The 13,624-nt window shown below is 45.0% G+C and overlaps 1 protein-coding gene across 2 annotated transcripts; it reads right to left on the bottom strand.

Annotated features, from left to right (window-relative positions):
• Nucleotides 1-407: 407 nt before the first annotated feature.
• Nucleotides 408-6,030, bottom strand: LOC103722260 (guanylate kinase 1-like). Of its 2 annotated transcripts, XM_017846455.5 has the most exons (12): nucleotides 5,738-6,030; nucleotides 5,429-5,618; nucleotides 4,678-4,718; nucleotides 4,417-4,524; nucleotides 4,230-4,306; nucleotides 4,015-4,144; nucleotides 2,494-2,856; nucleotides 2,259-2,380; nucleotides 2,011-2,146; nucleotides 1,862-1,907; nucleotides 1,651-1,756; nucleotides 408-1,574 (listed from the first exon to the last, which is right to left on the bottom strand). In XM_017846455.5, the coding sequence occupies exons 3-12, from the start codon at nucleotides 4,678-4,680 to the stop codon at nucleotides 1,493-1,495; spliced, it is 1,173 nt and encodes a 390-aa protein (XP_017701944.4). In that variant the 5' UTR covers nucleotides 4,681-4,718; nucleotides 5,429-5,618; nucleotides 5,738-6,030; the 3' UTR covers nucleotides 408-1,492. The 2 variants fall into 2 exon arrangements, with proteins under 2 accessions (XP_017701944.4, XP_088577156.2); XM_088721030.2 differs by lacking the exon at nucleotides 5,429-5,618 and having other exon boundaries at nucleotides 5,738-5,983.
• Nucleotides 6,031-13,624: the final 7,594 nt, after the last annotated feature.

The raw sequence follows: 13,624 nt of genomic DNA, 5'->3' as shown, positions 1-13,624 counted from the left end.
CAATCAATCTTGCCAAGTGTGAGGAAATGAACCCAATGGAGGTTCAGAATATATTCCAATAAGGGCCATCGTGGTTGTCCACATTTAGTTTTGAGATGCTAGTTAAATATAGACATGCATATAAATGAGAAAAACCTAACGTTCCCATAAAATCTTTTGTGTGGGTTAAACCTAATGCTATCAGCTTTATCAAGTGGAACATGGAAAGGGGTAAAATTTTCGGGTACATTTGGTAAATTTTAGGACTAAATTGCTCAATTTGGACTCCGCGCGAGGAAGAAATAAAGAAAAATACAAAGTTGGTTGTGCCTAGATTGACATAATTTTGCCCAACTTAGACAACTCTAAATGTGCATTTTCATTTGCTTCACTTAGCATTTGGACAAATAGTTCCATGACAATCCTTATGAAGAATAATTCAATTAATTTGATAGTTACATCTAATACAGCAAGCTTCTGACAAATAGGATTACGCAATAGTTTATCAATTAAACTTTATAAGAACAAAAGAATTGTGACACACCTAAGAAAATCCCAGGCTTGCTGTAACATAGTTTGGTTGAAGTGAAGATACAGCAAAATCAAGGCCAGCGGCATCGTTCTGCTTGCAGTAGGGTTCCAACAAACTCTGAGGCCATGTACTTGGCAAAAAAAATTTAAACAAAATGTTATCATCAGCACAGCAATTAATTCCACCAAAGGAACATATTTGAATAATAAGACTAGAGCATGTTCATGGAAACACATATTGCTTAAGTCTTCAAATCTTTCTCTGTCACAATAGTGAAATAGCTAGTCAGACAATCAGGTGTATGCTAATGCATTAAAGGAAACTAATTAGATAAGCAGTATTAACTAAATTCGAAGAGAAACCAATAAGCATGAGAATGCAGGAAGGACAAAGTTGTAACTTTATGACCTAAAGAAAGGAAGGAAGATATCATCATGAAACAATAGAAAAATGGAACTGTTTTTAAGAAATTGAAAAAACAAAAATGAGAAAGAAAACAATAGGAACAAATTATCACTCATTGAATCTGTCCATTAAAAGACGAGGAGGGGAAAATTAATGAGAACAAAGCAGATGTCAAGGAGAGAACGGCCAAACTGCAACAACAGGAATGGACTTTAATGAGTTTCTTCAAGAAGATGTGGATACCATTTTTCTTAGGAGAAAACATTCCAGATCATCAGTATAGCAATTCAAAAAGTTCACTAGAAATCACTCAGAAGAATATCTAAATACAAAGACTAGATTTATTTAGTTCTCAGCTACAAAATAAAGAATGTCCATGGAAACATGCATCACTAAGCTCTCAAAATTTTTCTGACAAGTATGGTGGTAACCAGGTGCCCATCTATGCATTAAACCGAACTAGAAAGCCACTTGGTTTCAAGACCAATACATTTAACCTATAATTCATTCCAAAACTGAAAATTTAAGTGACAGGTTCAATATAAAGGACTTCAAAGTAGCTGATCTCATTTAGTCTTATGAGTCGATGGCATATATATTAAGTCCTCTTGTCCGGCCAGGAGCACCTCCTTTAAGCGAGGATACGTCAAGCAGAAATCTATTCAAGAAAGACAGGGAATTAGATCACAGGGAGCAACTCATAGAACCCAGAAACCAGGCACAACAGCACTTACAAGCTAGTGCGTTCTTTTCCCAGTTCAGAAGTTCTGCAGTGTATCAGAAATTTTTGATCTTTGTTTGATATTGAGTGACTCAGAGGAATTTTGAAACTTTTCGCAGCTGTAACATTATGAGATCATACCAATTGTCATGACTCTGGAAGATCAAATGTAGTAAATCTCAAAGATCAAATACAGTAAACAACAGCCAAATCAAGAACTATACTTGGCTGATAATTAGCATCGGTTCTGTCATTTAAAGCAAGTAATTTCTGCAAGAACAAGAATTCTGTCAGAAAAGATAAACCTTGGAAGCAACTTTTATCAGCTAAAAGAATCTAGACAGAATGCAGTACAGTTAAAAGAATATGAAACCTTGAGATTCTCATAACATGTTTCCAGGTCATCATTCACCAAGATATGATCAAAGAGACCCACAGATTTTCCTTCATCAAGTTCCGCCCTTGCATTTCTAAGTCTTTTTTGGATCTGTTCCTCAGTCTCAGTTCCCCTACATACAACAGAATCAGTGCATTCAGAAATACTCAGGTGGTTCAAAGGAAAGAGCAGTGAGAAAATAGAAGCAGCAAATAATCCATAATGAATATCGAGCATATAAATACCTTGCACGAAGACGCTTCTCAAGCTCCTCAAATGGTGGTGGGCAGATGAAGATAAATGATGCATCAAGGGAACCAGCCCTCACAGATCTAGCACCTTGAACATCGATATCAAGAATACATCTCTACAATTGGAGGGGAATTATACATGTAAGCTATTAAGTTAGAGATACTAAAGTGGCACACTAGCACCCATCTTCATGTTTGTGATCAATAGAAGCAGATCATTTAAATTTACCTTTCCAGCATCTGTAACTGCTTCAACTGCTTCGATACTCGTTCCATAAAGATTTCCATGAACTAATGCTGATTCAAGGAATTTTGCCTCTCTTATCTCTTTCTCCATGATGCTTCGTTCAGTGAAGTGGAAGTGAACTCCATTTATCTCCTTCTCTCTTGGGGCTCGGGTTGTGTGACTCACAGAAAATCCAAAAGTTGTTGGGAATTCTTTCATAAGTTTTGCTATTAGTGTGCCTTTACCTACTCCAGAGGGACCACTGATGACTACAGGCTTTGGGCCATCACCTACAACCCCCTTGGTCCAAGCAACCACATCAGTGCCAAGTAACTTCGCTTGTTCTCTTACATATGGGGTGTCCACCTAGCATATAATCCATATAGAGGTTCTTAAAAATAAAAAAGACAGCAATACCCAAAACTCAATAAAACATTTCCTAAGATCATTGATATATTCTAATTGTTGGAATAGTAGCTTATCAGCTAGCACTTGCCACTAGCCTCCTCTGCAAGTAAATTAATGCAGGACGTTTTTGAATTTTAAACTCAATGAACTCAACAATAATATCGTTCGATAGTGGCATTGCTGTGTGGTACCAAGAGGCATTTAAAAAGGCTGGTCCCGCATATGCTCTACAGTCAAGATACATAATACATGCCATTTGTGCCATAAAATTGGTAACTATAGAACCAATCCTTCCACGCCCTCTATTTGTCATGCTCATCGGTTGCTCTCAGGCTGTCAACAAAGTGGTTTTGGTCTTTTGGAGCAATTTTTTGGAAATATCAGACAATATAATGTTCAGTATTACACCATTAAAGAAGTGATCGGCAGTGAGGCACTCAAGAATTCCATTACGTATTAGATTGACTACTGGAAAGCCAATTAAAACCTCCGGCACCCATGGAATATCCATGTATTAATTGAAACGTTTGGAATAATTGCTATAACCAGTGCTTTAAAAGGCTACAAGAGGAGGCAAAACAGTTCAATCATAAAAATGCAAAATGAAAGTCTCGAAGCAGTTCAAAGCACAAGCCTCGGGTATAAGCCTCAAAAAAATAGGCATATCATTCATGGGTTGCTTCCGACCATTGCTTACCCTCCATTAAGGATCAAATAGCTTAAGGTGTCAAGCATAGGGTAGCATGTTAATACTCCAGAGATAATAGAGTTAAGGAAATGAAGTAAATGAGTTTACATCTTACCTGGGAGCATAATCATGACTATAATAATTACTGAAACTACAAATTAGATTTTATCTTTAATCCGAAAGAGATACTATACTAGGAAATAAAGAGTCACAGACCCCTTCCTTGCTTCGAAAATCATTACAAGAATATATTTAAATTTGTAAATGTAAGTATTAGTCAATGATCCCAAGGCGGAAGCCTTGGCTTTCTTTTACTGCCTCGCCTCAAGGTGTAATCTTTTTAAGCCTCAAGGCTAGCATTTTTTAAACCATGGTATAACATGATTCATAAGCATATCTAGTTGAAAAGCAGTTTTCGGTAGTCGAACCTCAAGAAACCAGAAACAGTCAGCTGCAGAACAATCCCCCTTGAGAATTAAAATCTGATCATTGTTCACAGGAATAGATGAGTGGCCTTTAGATGGCATTGGTTTCGAACCCAATATGGTAGGAATCAACCTGCCAGCTCAACCAAAAATTAGATATTTTAACTGTAGCCTCAGAAGAAGAACAGCAAGAGGTCGGGCATGGACCAAGGAGATACCATTTTCCTGTTGACTTGTCAAAAATTTTGACATCAATTGACAATCTTGCTCCATCACTGGACCCTCCAATCACATACTGAACATCATAGACATGAACAACTGTTAAGATCTCACAAAGCTGTACTGTTACTTGAATATAAAGTCAAGAGAAAAGCAAAACAAAGTTGAGCTACTGTTGTGACTTACGATCTTGTCATTGACGATAACAGTCTGATAGCCTTTGGATTCTGAATCATATCCAGCAGGCAAAACTCCATCTGGAACATCGAATAGATTATCTGAATTCTCCTGCCCCTGATGAAAATTCAAATAGATCAGGCACAAAAACCAACCAACCAGAAAACTTGACAGGCAGTTAACCAAGAACACTTCGTTTTAGAATTCAAAATTATTCTGCTTTCTTCACAAGGACAAATATACACTACTGTTTCAAAATAACCATCTTACCATGAAGAGGAGTTCCCTCGTCTCCAATTCAACTTTCTAACCTGAAAAACAAAACAAAGGATTCATATCAAGAGACAATACCCATCAGATGTACAATTTGATTTCAGCAAAGGTTTCAACTTTAGACAATTTAGTGAATTTACAGAGAAATGAAAGCGAAAGTATGGAAAATCTGGATGCATAATTCTTGAAAGTAAACCTTTTCAAAGGAATTACTTTTTTACAAATGAAAATTTAGGCCATTAAATGAGGAGAAATATCACACCATCTAAAATCTAAAATCAAGATTTTCCGCATACAATTCATGAAACTTCTTATTAATACAAACAAGAAGATGAAACTCATTGCTAGAATCCTATATAAAATACGAAATACGCTGAGAAAGGCCTAACTATTACCTTATACCCAACGAAAACCAATGAATTAAAATGAATATAAACTTCATGCCAACACATACAGCACATGAGATCCAAACTAAGAACCAAGTTAAACTCAGAGCCTTCTTCACAAAAACACAGTTTTAGATTTGAAACAGAACAATGACCAAAATTTTATCAAAACTTCAACAACAAGTTACATTAGAAACCAAAATCACCTTAAAAAACAACCAAAACCCATCTACGTATTCACCAAAAAACGAAAACCCATAAAAGAAGAAGAAAGAACAATAGCAATGGAACAAAAGAAGAAAGAAGCTAACAATAAACACCAAACTCACCAAAAAAAAGGGACAAGGAAAAGAGAAACTAACCCTTGATGTTGAGATTTCTATATATCTCCAAGCTAAAAATCAAAAAACAATGCGCCCAAAAAATCCCAAAAAATAGAAAAAAGGCGTTTCTGGGATTAGGGCCAGGGGCCTGGTCTTCAGGAAATCGGCTAACAATAGCAGTGCTCCTCTCTTTCTCCTCCGATTTCCAAATCCTCTTCGCAATGCCCCTCTTTTAGGAGCCAAAAGAAAAAAAAAACAAGAATATAAGAAAATTCAACAAAAGACCCAGAAGAAAAGGATTAATCGTGGTATGGACTATGGAGTTAATTACAAAAAAAAATAAAAGACCTGTTTTTTATAGAGAGGAAGCGTCTCCTACTCTCCTCCAGCCTCCTTCTTACGATTCCCAACAGCCGTTGCACGGTTCCCACTCAGGTCGGTAACGGCTTCGGCTTCCAGCCAACCACTTATTCGCACAGGAGGTCCTACGAAGCTTCTGATTCGGCCGTGATCACCTTTTCTCCATCCTTTTGTCGCGTTTTGATGGTCGAGAAATAATGATGGGCGTTCCTTGATTACGACTTTGACTTCAGTGGACTGTAGGCGAAGTTTGAGGGGGAGGAAAACGAAATTATTAGGTCGACCAGATCCCGGTAGGGATCCTAAATAGATTTATTGTATTCTAGAATAAAATTATTAGATAGATTTATTTCATCTTAAAGCCATAGATCTAGTCCAAAGGACCAACCGTCATGTGTCTTGGTGTGAGTGGACCGTAATTGGTGTGAATTTGACCAACTTTAGACCGATTAAGGGTTGGGTTAACAGCAGTGGATATCAGTTTTAGCAAGTGACAACTTTCAAGATAATGAGTTTGATAAATGTCTAAAGATGTGCAGACATAAAAATTGTTGCATTTGTCGCATTTAGAGCCTATAGCTGGGGATGAAATGGAATTAAACTCATTTACACTAGGACACTTGCAAGATTGGTAGAGCATATGCATGAGAGGTTCTGCTGTTTATTTACCGGGTGTTTAGATAGTTCTATATTGTATTTGAAAGTTGTTCTTTATTAGTTTATTTAGATGCCTGCACAACTTATTTATTAATTTTTTTTATACGTTCGAGAGGGTAAATCTATAAATGGTGCAAGTAAGAAATTTTTTTTTGTTTGTTTCTATTTTTTTGATGGCAAATGATAACCATCGCCCGGGGGCGATGGTTAAGAAATATTAATTGCTTCCAAAAGACAACTTCTTGAATATTAATTGCTTCCAAAAGGCAGCTTGTTTCAAGAATATTAATTGCTTCCAAAAGGCAGCTTGTTCCAAGGATATTAATTGTTTCTAAAAAGCAGCTGGGAGAAAATGTAATAAAGGTGGTTGGAGATTAATTATTATCCCTTAACCTGGAATGATTAGTGGGATTCAAATTATATTACACATAGTTGCCCCGATCCTTCTTTCCTTTCCTCCTCGTCGAACCCCGCCTGCCGTCGTCTTCCTCCACTGCCGGCTATCTTCTTCGCCGGAAGCCGACATCTCAGGTGACGCTCTCCCCCCCCCCCCCCCCCCGCTCTATTTGTCTCTCACCTTCCATTACCACTCGTCTTCGGCACCCACACCCTTTCTTCCTCCTCCATTTCGTTCTCTCTCTGCCATCCTTCGTTGTCTTTCCTAATCGATGGCGGCGCCGTGTACCATGGTGCTTGGTCGTCCTCCACCCACACATCCTTCTCCTCTCTCCCCTCTCCCTCCCCCTCTCTCTACCCCTATTTAGTCACCCATTTAGTCCCCAAGCTACTCAAGGGACAAAGTAGCTCATGTCTTTTTCATCTTTATTATTTGCTGCTTTGTTTTAAATTTCAAATATATTGTTAGTATGGTCCAAACAAGCTGAGTGTATATGGATAACCACTTGTGAGTGCACTATAAATTTCTTTGTTTCACTCCAGCTCTTGACTAGTTTTTTCTTGTTATGTTTTGTGGCTGTATGATCAATATCTATTATGACTCAACTTTAGTTGTTAGTTCAAAGCTATACATAGACTCAGCTTTTGTTTAAGACATGTTAACTTGTTTGTTTATCGATAGGGGATAGCTTTAGCCATGAATACATTTGATTTGAATGAAGTTCCAACAGAGTTGATTTTAGAGAATCCATCCAAGAATCCAAATAAAGTGCAAAATTTGGATAATCAATATAAGATTCGGCCTCATTCGAGCACCTTTGAGCCATTTGTTGGTCAAACTTTTCTTAGTCAAGAAGAAGCATTTGTTTTCTATAGAAATTATGCAATGTACCATGGTTTCTCAATTCGGTATGATCGTTCTGAGACTAAATATGGCAAAATTATGAGGCGTGACTTCTTTTGTCGAAGCGGTAGGAATCAACCATTGAAAGTCATTGATCCATCTAAGGAACAAAGAAATAGAACTTCTTGTAGATGTGATTGTAATGCCCATATGCGTATCAAATTACGGAAGTCTCATGAGATATTTCCGGATGAGTGGTGTTGCCCGAAATTGGACCCGGGGGCAGCCGTCGGCTGAGAGGGTGGAGCTCCGGCGGGAACTGGCTGGTGGCGATCCATCGGCAGGCGGAGTCCTCCGTAGGGCCTGCAAAAAAGCCGGTGGCCAGGATTTCCGGCACCGGCCTTCCGATGCCTAAGTCAGAGGGGATAAAGATATATGGAGAAAAATATGTCCAAAGTTTCAGTGTCCAGCCCCCTTCAAGGTAGAGGGGTTCTTCTTTTATAGAGGGGCGCTGGGTTACCTGTGATGCGACGGGATCAGGTTGCCGTACGACTGAGAACGTCGCATGAATTGGTGCACGATCATGTGAATTAATGCCTTGCCGTAGGGGATGAGGTCGGAATCAGGGAGTTATCACGGCTGACTGGACGCAGCCGAATTGATTTGCCGTGGAGGACTGGAGATCCGTAGACAGTAGGAGCCATGCACATTAATTGTTGAGTAAGCTGGAGGTCTGCAGAGACCATGCGCATTAATTGTTGAGTAAGCCGGAGGTCTGTAGAGACCATGCGCATTAATTGTTGAGTAAGCCGTTCAAGGCATGGTCCCAAATCGGGTCGTAGGAGGATGTGACCACAGCGGGCAGTCGGCAAGGTCCGGCTTCCGGGATCGGATGCCTTCCGAGATTGGGCGCTGTCTAGGTCGGACGTTTCGAGGTCGAGGGCTCCTAGGTTGGACGCCTGGTCGGGTGCCAGGTCGGTCGTCCGAGGTCGGGCGCCAGGTCGGTCGTCCGAGGTCGGGTGCTTCCAATCATGTGCTTTGGGGGGACTTGTATTTCCCTCAACACTACCCCCGACTTTCGAGTCCGAGCTGCTCGTGAGCTCGGACGTGGGAAGTAATTGCTTTTATTGCAGTGGTGGGGGCTAGGGAGACTTAAATTATGCCGGCACTCCGCGCGCTTCGGGGTACTTTTAATGAGGGGAGAGGGGGCAACGCCCTTTCATCCTTCGAGGTCGTTTTGTGTAGTGGGCTCATGATGGGGCTTCGAGATCCGACGGAATGGCGCCTCGATTCCATATTTGAGGCACCCGTCCAGAATAAATGCGCTGCTTCGGCTTTCGGGGCCGATACGTGGCGCAATCCGGATGGGAGGCGGGTTTTAGCCCTACCGATCTGGGCCGTCGGGAGGGTCTATATAAACCCATGACTTCGTCCTAGAAAGGTCTCGCTTGTTTGTTATTGCTGCCATCCTTTCTTTTTCTTCTAGTTGCGATCGAGCTTTTCCGACGGCGTTCAGAGGCGATTTCCGGCAGTGTTCAGAGGCGATTTCTGGTGACCCCATAGTAGATCGTTTTCCCACATTGGCTCGAAAGTCCTTTTCTTTTCTTTAAATACCTACTTTCTTCCCCTTCTTCGTTTTCGTTTCTCATTTTTTCCTTCATTTTCCTTTTTTTCCTTTTGAGATGGGTCTTGGTCCCAGTGAGGTTGGGTCTACCTTGATCGAGGAGGAACTAGAACTGGTCCGTTCCCGATTTTTCTTTCGATCCGGATTTCGTCTCGAACTCGCAGGGTCGGAAGACTGGGTAACTAGACCTCCGCCATGTCGGATCGGGGTGTACATCGATGCGCTCTGGGCCGGCCTGCGGTTCCCCCTTCATGAGTTCGTGAATGACTTGCTGGTGGAGTACCAACTCGCCCTAGCACAGCTCACTCCAAACTCATGGAGGACCATTGTCGGGTTTGCGTCCCTCTGCCTTGCGCATGGGATCCCGACCTCGGTGAGCGTCTTCCGCCGGTCTTTCATGTTAAAGACGAACCCGGCGGACGTAGAGTGGCTGTACTTCGCCTGGAGGAGCGGTATATCGCTCTTCCGAGGTGCCCCTTCCTCGATTCATGAGTGGAAGGGGAGATTTTTCTTTCTTTCTTTTGAGCTCTCGTGGAGGTTCGATCCGAGGTGGGGGCATCCCGGGCTGAAGGCCCTGAACAGGCTTAGTGGTCTTTCGGTGGACGAGCAGAGGGTTTTTGATGCTCTGCGAGGTCTCGGGAGGGACATTCTTTTGACCGAGTTTCTGACCGAGGAAGCTCTGGTGAACGTCGGCCTGAGCTCGGCGCGCCCCGAGGGTAAGGGCGGTTGTACTGCTCCTTCATTCTTCAGTTTTTTGCCTTATCTGTTCCTTTCCTTTGTTCTTTTGATGTTGGTCCGATACTTAGAAAAAATTTCTTCCTTTCTTTGTTTCAGACATTCCCCACATGCCGACCAGCAATGCATCTCTCTTCGCCCGACTGAAGAGGAGGGCGGCCGAGACCGGCGGGGCTCTCCCCAAGCCCCGATAGAAGGCTAAGCTATCTGCTACTTTTGCCCCTGCTGAGGCGAGGGACTCGGGGGCCGGAGCTTCGGGGTCTTCCCGGGGGAGAACTCCAGTTACTGAGCGCGCGGGCTCGGGTTCCGGAGGAGCGTTGGGCTCGGCTTCTTCGACCTGCCCCGCTCCCATTCCTCAGCAGGCGAGCTGGCCAGTTATCCGTCTGCGGCGCTCAGGGCCAGAGCCAAGCAGGGGCCCCAGGGTCCCGAGCGCATCCTGCCCCGCCGCCACGACCTCGGGGGGGCCAAGTTCTTCGGGGGCCGAAGGGAGGGCATCGGCCGAGCCGGAGTCCCCGATACACGAGGGTAGCTCGGCCATCCGAGATGGTGATGTTGCGCGCGAAGTATTCCGCCGCGCAATACTCCCGGCGGACCGGGCCGAGTTCAGAACCCTCTCGTTGGAGGAAGTTGTCGATCAGACCTACTGTAATACTGTTCGGGTAAGCCACCTTTTCATTTTGCCCTTAGTCATCGGTATTTTCTTCATTTTTACTTATCGTTGCTTTCCCTGCAGCACATCCACGAAGTCGATACCCTGGTATTCATTGCCTCGGAATGCCAGGAGGAGTCCCGACGGCTCTATAGACAACTGGAGCCGGCCAAGAAGAGGGTTGCCGAGCCGGAGGCCGCGTTGGCAGAAGCCGTAGCGCGGAGGGAGGCCACTGAGGCGGGTCGGCAAGCTATTGTCGACGAGCTCGAAGAGGAGAGGGCCGCGCACTCTTTGGCGAGATCAGCGCTGCGCGCCTCCGAGGCGCGTCTTGCTGAGGCCTGCTCTGAAGCCGCCGGCCATAAGTACGAGGGCGGAGTCCTCCGCCTGAAAGTCGAGCAGCTCGTGGCCTGAGAGAAGAAGGCACTCGAGCGAGCTGAAAATGCCGTGGAGCTCTTCAAGGAGTCGGAAGAGTTCTGCGACATGTTGCAGGAGGAGACCGTGGATGGGTTCTTTTGGGGCTTCGATAATTTTCGAAGGCAAATGGCGCGATATTGCCCCCAGCTCGACCTTTCGGGGATCCATCCAAGGATGGGGATAGGCGTTGAGACCGAGGCCGACGTCCCTGCAATTCTTGCGGCCGAGGAGGAGCTCACCGAGGCCGAAGCTGGTATGGCCGATCAGGCGACATCGGAGGCTCCTCTCGGGGAGGTTGCCGAGGGTGCTCCCGAGGCCACTAGCGAGGCCCCGACTGAGGCCGCCACGGAGGGTTCCGAGCCAGCGCCTGCCGAAGGCCTTCAGGTTATTGCTATAGATGACCCTGAAGGTGACACTGGTGCAGCCGCCGCCCCCTAGGACTTAGCTTTTTCTTTTTGTTTTTCCCTTTGTAAGTGAGGTCGGCCTTCAAACTTGTTGTATGGCCGATCTTTGATTTTGTACTTCAGCCTTCGGGCTTTTATTAATGAAAGAACTTTCTTTATGAATTCATGTCTACTTTTCTCTTCTTTACGTAACAGATAGGCCTTTACTTTAATCGTTCGAGTTGATTCCCTCCCGGCGAATTCCTCTAAGTGCTGGGGCTCGGCTAAACTCATGGACTTAGGTTTGGATTATGTTTGCCAAACTATCAAACTTAGGTCCAATAAAGAACTTTTAGGCGCCGGACTCAAACCTTAGGAAGATTCACTAAGTCTTTGAGCTCGGCCAGGATCGTAGACTTAGGTTTCGATTGCGTTCACTAGGGAAGGTTCCGAGCTCAGACTCTAGGAGAGTTCACCAAGTCTTCGAGCTTGGATTCGAAGTTTACCAGGCCCTTGGGCCTGGCTCCCGAATTTATAAGGCACCGAGCTCGGGCCTCGGACCCCAAAGATGTTTTGCTAGGCCTTCAGATTCATCTTCTGGAATATTGGGCCAAGTTTTTGAGCTCTGCTTTTTCAGACGTAGGTTTACAAAAAGTTCTGGGGTCGGTCTCCGAGGAGACCGTGAACCAAAGTTAAGTTGTCGTTGGGGCCTTTGCGGCTGTTGACCTCGGGCTTGGTCGAGGTTCCGATGAATAGAATCGGATCCTATGGTGAGTGCCTTGGCCCTTTTGAGCCCGATTAGAGTATCAATGGTCGAGGTCGTCACTGCGGACTGGCGTCAACTTTTCGATGTTTGGGCTTGGCTGAGTCCTCATTTGGAGGGGTCTGTATAGGCTAAAATGGAAATCACGAATGGGGAAAGCGTGCGCGGGGTTGATAGGCCCCTGGCCTATGGTCGACTCAGAAGAGTATTCCGACCTTGGTCGGGGGAAATCCCGAGCCTAATCGGGGTCTTGTCGGCGATATAAGTAAATAGATGCAATGGAGCAGGTGCTAAGCGGGGTGTACCTCTCGCTTTGTTGGGGTTGGGCGCCTCATGTTGAAGCAAGCCACTTCGTTCTTTGGCTAGCTTTCGGAGGCGTTCTTTGGCCTGGGGTCCGCTTCGGGGACACCGGCATATTGGGAGATGTCGCTGTCGTCGAAGATTTGCGTGGGTGTTATTCCGTTGTCGTCGTCGAGCGTCACGGAGGGCCGCAAAGGTACTACCCTGTTCTCCCGAGATCGAGAGAGCTTGGGCTCGCCGTCGACCTGGTGATGCCTCCCGAGGTTGAGGGAGTTTGGAACTCTACGGTCGACACGCGGGGCATCCCAACCTTAGTCGAGGGATCGTGCGCAAGGTTGAGGGGTCTGGGGATGCACTGTCGATCTGCGACGCTTTCCGAGGTTGAAAGAGTTTGAGACTTTACGGTCGACACGCGGGGCATTCCGACCTTAGTCGTATCGAGCACGAGGTCGAGGGAGCTTGGGCTCGCTGTCGACCTAGTGATGCTTCCCGAGGTCGAGGGAGTTTGGGACTCTACAGTCGACACGTGGGGCATCCCGACCTTAGTCGAGGGATCGTGCGCAAGGTCGAGGGGTCTGAAAATGCACGGTCGACCTGCGACGCTTCCCGAGGTCGAAAGAGTTTGGGACTCTACGGTCGACACGCAGGGCATCCTGACCTTAGTCGAGGGATCGTGCGCAAGGTCGAGGGGTCTGGGAACACACTGTCGACCTGCGATGCTTCCCGAGGTCGAGAGAGTTTGGGACTCTACGGTCGACACACGGGGCATCCCGACCTTGGTCGGGATCTTTGAGGGAGATCAAGTCCAAGCTCGAAGTCATCGTGGCGAGGTGTTCCAGACTTGGCCGGGATATCCGAACTTGGTCGGGCATCCGAGCTTGGCCGGGTTTCCTGAGATTCATGGACATTTCGTTATCAAGAAGAGTATGAAATAATTAATGGAGAACCGTAAGCGAATTATCATAAGTGGAGGGTGAGAGTTGTATTCCCATTTGTCAATGACCCCCGAAGGGTTTATTGGTAGTATATCCGAAGATTCTTGGAGTTCCAGCTTCGAGGGATGAAAGTTCCCTCAAGAGACTCCAATTTGTACGCTCCGGGCCGCTGGAC

This window comes from Phoenix dactylifera, chromosome 1, assembly GCF_051530095.1.
Source record: "Phoenix dactylifera cultivar Ajwa chromosome 1, Ajwa_hap1_PhDact_Kaust_v1.1, whole genome shotgun sequence".
Taxonomy (NCBI): Eukaryota; Viridiplantae; Streptophyta; class Magnoliopsida; order Arecales; family Arecaceae; genus Phoenix; species Phoenix dactylifera.
The sequence above is the reverse complement of the archived record's forward strand: the minus strand, read 5'-3'. Positions and strand labels throughout refer to the sequence as shown.

Coding starts and splice junctions, on each gene's coding strand:
- LOC103722260 (XM_017846455.5), bottom strand. Junction 2,857..4,014: donor ACTGTTTCTGGTTTCTTGAG/GTTCGACTACCG, acceptor ATTATATGCTAG/GTGGACACCCCATATGTAAG. Junction 1,908..2,010: donor CATGTTATGAGAATCTCAAG/GTTTCATATTCT, acceptor TTGTTCTTGCAG/AAATTACTTGCTTTAAATGA.